The 7,822-nt window shown below is 42.5% G+C and overlaps 1 protein-coding gene across 1 annotated transcript in view; it reads left to right on the plus strand.

Annotated features, from left to right (window-relative positions):
- Positions 1–7,822, plus strand: part of LOC104463501 (RNA binding protein fox-1 homolog 2) — a 22,230-nt gene that overhangs the window by 3,359 nt on the left and 11,049 nt on the right. Inside the window, exons 3-5 of the mRNA XM_010075868.1 lie at positions 1,841–1,894; positions 2,020–2,112; positions 3,246–3,378. Of these exons, the coding sequence (XP_010074170.1) occupies positions 1,841–1,894; positions 2,020–2,112; positions 3,246–3,378 (280 nt within the window). The remainder of the gene's footprint in view (positions 1–1,840; positions 1,895–2,019; positions 2,113–3,245; positions 3,379–7,822) is intronic.

Here is a 7,822-nt window from a genome sequence, read left to right on the forward strand (position 1 = left end):
GAAAGACCAAGTTGTTTGGATAATGAAGAATGCTGTTTCATCAGGATATCTTGGTTCTTCTGTCTATGCAGTAATTTTATTGCATAGGCATATGTAGCATAAAAAGTCGTTCTTCTCCTGACAGAACTGAATGCTGCTTTGATACTGATTTTGAATCTGAGTCTTTGTCCTGAAACAGGCAGCAAAATTATTTTTGGAATTAAAATGTTCCCAAACAGCTTCAACAAGGCAGGAAGCATATAGGTGGTTGCTAGTGTGAGAATCCATTTTGATTACAATGTATGACTCGGAAATCAGAAGATACGAATTTTATTTGTGGTTCTTCTACTGAATTGCTGTGTGGCGCTTGGCAAATCAATTGTATTTTGGTTACCAAACTGGGGAAACAGGGCCAGGCAGAAAGGCTGGGATTCTGAGTGTCAGTGTCTGAAAGGAACCAGGAGATTTTGTAGCAAAAGGCAATCCAGCCATGTTATGTTGTCCTGAAAACAGGAGCAGAAGATGCATATGACTGTTTGGTAACAAAACTTGGCTTACTTATGAAATCATGGTAACGGGCAGGAATATTTTGCTTTTGCAGATAGAAGTTTAAAGCCAGCTTTAAAGCTACACAAAGATAGTTAGTATTAGGCCAGGCTTAGAGCATACTGGTGAGTGGTTGTGCACCTCTAATTAAATTTGAGGGTTGATCACAGTCTTCTCGTTGCCACCACTCGAGTATTTTGCCATCTAGGTGGGCAGCGTAGCAGCAGCGTGCTGAGTGTTGCAGAGGGAGCATGCATTACGTCTGTCATTGATGCTCTGTCAGCAGATGAAGGGGTGGTGTTGATGGGCTGCAGTTCACAAAGTTGTTCATATGGTTTCTAGGCTGGTTAGAGGTGGTAAAGTGCAGTAAGTGCATCAGGACTCCAAGACAGAGGAAGGGTATGGATTTATTTAAATAAAAATACCTGTGCGATTGCTAGCTGAGCAGCTGAGATCTTCCCTGAAAGGAATGCTTTGTGGAAGCCAGCCCAGATAATGTTAGCTTTACACCCCTTCTCACCCCTGGTAGAAAGGTGTGGAGGGGAGGACAGATAGGTCTCTAGATCTGACTGGAAATGTGTTCCTCCTTATACCCCAGTGATGACTTTTTTTAAGCACTATTCTTCTGTAAGTTTTATGTTGATCATTTTCAGTTCTTGCCAGTTATCCAAATTATATTAAAATCAATTCTCTGGGAAGGCTTTCACTTGAAAAGCAGTGTAAAGAAGACAGGAAATACTAAAATAACAGGAGAAAATGTGAGATGCATAGACTGAATCGCTTTTCTGCATCATAGTCGTGTAATTCAGTTAGTGAGGAAATTCAGACACTGTTGCTTTTTAGCAGATCTCTAGCAAATAAGACAGAAAGGTGTTTTGAGAATTTAAGGCTATAAATTGACTTGCCTGGGATGACAGTCTGGGCCGGTTGCTTTAGAGAGGTTTTGGATCTGCAGCATTCCCAGTGAAAGCAGGGAGGAGCTGGTGGCAAGGTTCATGCAGGGAATGCAGGGTCGGATGGTGCTCATGGTGAATATGCATATAAGGTAGTTGTCATTCCCTCAGCGGTACCTCTGCCGTGCTGCGGTTGATGTTTTGCTGTTCACTCCGATACAGCAACCTGTACCTAGAACTTGATGTTAGAAAAAGGCAGTTGGCCTCCATCTACACCAAGGGGGATTGAAGCAAAGCAGAAATTGGAAAGAGCTGTGCATGTGAAGCTGGGGCGCATGCAAGAGACAGTTCCCTCTACCCACGCTGCCCACTCCTTCTCTTGGTGTAGATTTTGGCATTCACTGCAGTCTTTGTTGTTTCAGGTTGGAAGTTGAGTCCTGTGGTTGGAGCGGTGTACGGCCCTGAGTTATATGCAGGTAGAGCTTAAGTAGACACTTCCACTTCTGCCATTTAACTGCAGTGGTGTTTGTTTATGTTCTTAATCTGTTGTTTCTTTATAACCTTTTTACTTTTTTTTTTATTCTTTTAAAAATTAAATTAGCATCCAGCTTTCAAGCAGATGTCTCGTTGGGCAATGACGCCGCAGTGCCCCTGTCAGGAAGGGGGGGTATTAACACTTACATTCCTTTAATCAGTAAGTAGCCCCCATTGGCCCCTGTATTGTTACTGTGCTTGAGTTAACGATGACCTGTTACCCTTCTTCTCTCCAGTCTGCATAATATATACTTGAAAGGATGGGTCTTTCTGGGAATGAGTTTACCTTGAGCCAGAGTATACTGTGCAGTTGCTGTAACTTGTTCATCTGCAGTGTGTTTCTGTACTGGTTAATGGGTCTTTCTGAGAGATGAGGAGGCTGCAGAACAAAAGAGAGGGTGTGTGTGAGGAATAGACCATTCCCTTGCTCCCCTCCCCCTTTTTAAATCAAAGAAACCAAACAGACAAATCCCTAAAGTACATATTATACATACAAGCTGCTAAGCCGCGAGTCTGCAGGGCCCCCAGTGCCATGCACCTGGACGCACGCTGGGTTGGGTTTGTGCCCTGGGGCTCCTTCCCTCTCGGTATCTGTTTCTTACGTGTTTGCAGATGCCTCTGAGGTTTTACATAATTTCATCATGAGCCAGTTTACTCCAGTGTAAAGTGTAATAAAGCAGGCCCCACTATACATGGAGCCAGTTATTAGTCACAGTTGTTAAATGAAGGTGGGCTCTCAGTAAGCTGGCACTTTATGGGAAATTTCTGCTGCTGTTATATGGGCTATCTTGTCTTTCAGGCTTTAAAATGAACATACAGAGGATTGGGTGGCAAAGAGTGGGAGGGGAGAGGAGGGAAGAGACTGATGTAAGTTGGTTGACTTTAAGGGCCTCTTGACAAATTATTTTAAAGAGCCTCTGCAGTTTTGGAAGAGCCGCCTGCTATATTGATAGTAACTCTCTGCGCTTCTTGGACTCTAACCAGACTGCATGGCGGTGTCAAAAGGTGTCAAAAGGCGGGAGGATTTGTACCCTGTTTGTGATGGGTGAGGCATGCTAAAGCATTAACCTCTTGCATGCCAAACCTCTCTGCAACCCCTCTTCCCCCAAAGGCCATGGTGTAGCAGGAATTATGTATCGGATGCTTGCTGGGTTATAAGCATGCCTCTCTGCAGGACTGATGCAAAATGTCCCACCGCTGTGGAGCTATTGTGTCACTTTGTTTGAAGCAGATGGTTGTCCTCTGGGCAGGAGCTCAGATCCTTTTCACCCTCCACTTTGCCTGTCTTTACAGTTCCAGGCTTCCCCTATCCAACTGCAGCCACCACAGCAGCTGCGTTTCGAGGAGCCCATCTGAGGGGCCGAGGAAGAACAGTGTATGGGGCAGTCCGGGCGGTACCTCCCACAGCCATCCCTGCCTATCCAGGGTAAGCACTGGTCACAAGAGCATAGTGCTCTGCACAACTGTGTCATATAGCTAATCAGTTAACCAAAAAAATAACTAAAATTGTCTGGATGGTGAGAGTCAGGATATTGCTAGTGCCAGAGCATTCTGCACACAATGGCATCCAGTGGGGGCAAATCTCAGTTTTTTTTGTGTTAATTTCTTGACTGAAACTATTTTCAGTACTTGAAAGAGCTTAAAGCATTGATGGATTCCTTCTCATAGCTTCTCAATTTGTCTATGTGGTATTCGTCATTCATTGACCCAATATGTTATAGTGCTGCTGAGAAGGATGCAGAGAGAGAAGGTCTAAAATTTCTGAAAAGCTTCTGCTCTTTGCACTCTCATTAGTGTTTTCATATCCAGGGATGAGGAATATTATCCATTACCTTCATGCCTCACCATCTGGCAGTAGGACACAGAAGAGCCAGTTACCCACAATGGATTTGCTTTCTTTGTTGGAGACAGTTTAAAAAGGTTTAAAACAAAGATTAATCAAGTCCATTAATTTAAAGTTGGGAGTGTTTGGGCTATAGGGAGAACGAAAGTGCAGTGTTCTTCTGACTGTTGTATGAAGCAATGATGAATGTGTGGCCTTAGAACTCTTTGCCCTCTGGCTTTTTCGCTAGTAATGCAGTGGAATAGATGCTGTTACAAAAGAGTATTCTGCTGTTGAAAAGTACAGGGAACTAGGTTTGTTTGTTAGTTTTGTTTGGGATTTTTGTTTATTTGTTTAAATGTGATGGAACTACAGATAATTTGGCAAATCCCTTGCAAACTGTCTTTTTTGTTACTGGTTTTGAGGATGCTTTATTCGTATTGCCTGTCCTTGGAATTTTACTTCCTGTATTTTCCAGGCAACATTCTCAGAAAGAATAGGAGTAGGAATTAATCCTCCAACACAGAGAAGTGGAGTGACCCTTTTTTCCTTTAGACTAGCCCCAAAAGGGAAGAAAATAAACTATGTATCTTTCATTAAAAAGGGAGGTGGAAGCCACACCCATCAGTGCAAGGAGCTGGCCTGATATATGCTGGATAAGCTTGCAATAGTTTCTGTAGCAGATTAAGTGGTGAAAGCTACTGTGGCCCTTTCTTTTTGAAGTCCAGTCTGATATTTAAGGTAGAGCTGAAGGAAGCAAGCTGCAGTGGTCATGTATTGCTCTCTGGCAAGTCTGGCAGTGTTTATATTTAATTCACCAAAAGACTTCAAATTAAACTTCTTGTCTGAACATGGTGGCCTTCCAAACAGTTTTTATTCTGGGTTTTCAGATCCACCTCTTTTTGCCACCACTCCTAGTTCATATTCTATATCCTCTAACCATAGCCTCTGACCTGCAACTTGTCTGTTGCTCTAAAAATGACTCAGTCCGGTTTTATTAGGAAATGCTGTACAGTGAAACAGAGAAGCAAAGCTGAGCTAAGTGCTGCCGTCTAGCCGAATATGAAATAGTTGCACTGGGGAGGGGGGATGTGCTCTTCGTCCCTGGGAGTAACAGCTGGAGCATTCCTAGCAAGAGGCTGTTAGGAGTGGTGCACTGGGAAGGACTGGGCTTGTCTTTGATATAAATCCAGCCCGAGTCCCATATAAAAGCTTTATTTTCATTTGGAATATGGGCCAGGCTCCAATGATTATCCCTTCCAAATACTCATGACTGTTTACTTGTGTTACATTGAGTTTGTCTGACCCTCCTGACTGATTTCTTGTCTTTATGGGCAGAGTACTGTCCAGTAAACATTTGCAGGGCAACAGTAAACAAGGCAGGTTCACAAAAGGCCCAGAGCTGTACCTAGTCCCAAGCACTGGGATGTAATTAACTGATTCTGGTGTTTGTCATCATCATAGTCTGAATCTCTACAAGATGTTTTGTAGAGGGAATTTGATTCTTTGTGGAATAATACAAAATGTGCTATTAAGTTCAATGTTGTACTAACTTGTAAGACAGCCACCGCTCCTCGTGGGCACTGTTGGCCTTCATGGTGTCAGGGGCAGGCACACCTCCCTGACACCTTACCCTGCATCAGTTGCTTTCTTCCTGGCCCATGGAAAGATGACACCATAAAATCAGTCAGCAACACATGAGTGATCAAGATAGTGAATAATGTGGAAGAATGTAGTAAAGTAAGCTACAGGTTAACTCAAACCTGATAGAAGGAATTGCTTTTCACAAACCTCAGTTGTGTTTAAGTTACAAAACTTAACGGTATCACTGCATTTGAGAGCTTAGCAGAATTCAAAAAATACAGAATGTAGCTTAATAAAAGCTTGTTGGAATTGCCATACTGGTTCAGACCTGAGGGCCATTCAGGTTAGAGTAAGTTTTGACAGTGTCTAGTGCTAGGTACTCCAGAGGAAGGTGCAAGAAATCATATCGTTCGTAATAGTTTTAACATTTATTTCAAGAACTCAAACTAAGATTTACGAATGCATATATGGAATAGACATACCTACTTATGGAAATGGACATTTATCCAGGGAAGGCTATTCGTACCTTAGAAAGCAATTGCTCAGACCACTGGAGAGGATGTTAGGTAGTCACTTGAGCCTGACCTCAGAATACAAATGTAGCCTTCAATTTATAACTGAGGCAGCATCCAATAGAAGGAGACATTATAAACTCTGATATGTAGGGTGAGTAAAACCTGTACTGGAATATTGCCCTGATTTGTAGCAGCCATGCTTTCTAAACAAGAACGTTGACAAATTACACTTCAGACCAAAAGCTGTAAAAATTAAGTCAGTCTGAAAAAAAAACAAAACAAACCAACAAACAACCAAACAAACCACCAAAAAAAACCAAACCACCCCCCCCCAAAAAAAACCCAAACTTGCCTCTGTAAAACTCTGAAAACTAAACAATCTTAATCGATTTTATTTCTCAAACTATAGGTTAGGCATTGGCTTGTTCATGGTCATTAAGTACCTATGTGAAGAGTAGGCTTGCCATAGTAAAAGTAGATAAAAGTCAGACTATATATAAGGCAGTAGGGAGCTTTGGGGGTGTAGAGTGATTTTTTTGCTTCCTTTTACAACAAAGTAAACTGTTGGTACGCCTAAACAATATGATGGCTGCTTTATGAAACCAGCATATTTATTTTTCTCATGGATGTGTTTTAGCTCAGCTAGTGGGCTTTTAGCAGATGCCGCTGAGATTTGATGGGCTGCCCATAAAAAAAATAGTAGCCCACTGCTTTATGCTTCTGGTCAGTCTACATAACCAGAATGGTCTCTGTGGTTCTCAAATGAAGGAATTCTCTCAGTTTTTGCTAGCATTAAGAATCACAGATATGGATAGTCTAGCCTATAAATGAACCTTGCTAAATTTCAGCCCTGGCAGTTGGTGTCAGTCAAGTCCTAACTGAAGGAGAGACAGAGGATGCACATGTGCTTTGTTGTTTGGACTCAGGAAGTCTTCCTCTTCCCGGTTATTAGCGTTCCTTGCAGTTTTCTTTGGAGAGCTGATGCTAGCATCTCTTGCTGACAGTTTTCAAAGTTACAGGAATAGTGGCCTGATCCAATGTGGTAATGTTTATGTTCATCCAACTGATTGTGTTCAGAATAACTGTTAAAACTGCTAACCTGTTCATAATCAGTCACTTCCTCTGTCATGCGTTTGCCTTTCCTGCAGGAGCAGGTGGAGTATCACTGCTAAAACACTCGTGATCCTAGATAGAGAACCCAGCAATGTAAGTCGCTGCCCCAGGAGCCAAATTCTTTTGTTATGTGGTTGTAAAAATTTAGCTTCAACAAACATGATCTTATGGCCTGCTTCTCCCTGCTGAAGTGGCTCCCCTCTTCCTCTAACAAGAGTCTCTTATCTTCATGTCTGCTCCCAGCGCTCTTGGAGACCATAGTAACTTTGTCCATTGGGAATGGAGTGTACTTTTCCTAGGGAAGACAACAAGAATTCAAGCAGTAGCTAACACTGCAACAGATTTATTTTAATTATTTTTTTTTTTAGTAATAGCATGCAGAATTTTGGCAAGATCTGCTGAGCTTTTTTAGTGTGTGTGTGTGCCTCACGATAGGTGGGTGTCTGAGGGTGGCAGGCTCTTAGCAGCATTTCACATTCCATCTGATGAGTAAAAAAATGATAATCAGAAGAAAAGCTAGTGTTCCATATCTTTCTTTTTCCTTAATGCTACTGGTAAGTCACGTATATCAGATCCATGAATATCACAGACGGTGAGGCTAATGCTTTTTAAAGCCTTGAGTGAGTTTGTGTGGAGCTATTCAGAAGACAAAGCGGGAGGAGATTCTTCAGTATGAAGCACATGCTGAACTTAAATGGGTGGGGGGCATCCCTTCTCTTCCTTCCTCATCCTTCCCCAACCCCTGTCCCCAAAGTGAGCTGCGCAGTCTTACTCTAGTGAATGCTGTGGTAAGAGTGTCTCTTTGGGAACCCCAGGCTCTGGTTTAACAGTCATTC

This window comes from Pterocles gutturalis, unplaced genomic scaffold, assembly GCF_000699245.1.
Source record: "Pterocles gutturalis isolate BGI_N339 unplaced genomic scaffold, ASM69924v1 scaffold2173, whole genome shotgun sequence".
Lineage (NCBI taxonomy): Eukaryota > Metazoa > Chordata > Aves > Pterocliformes > Pteroclidae > Pterocles > Pterocles gutturalis.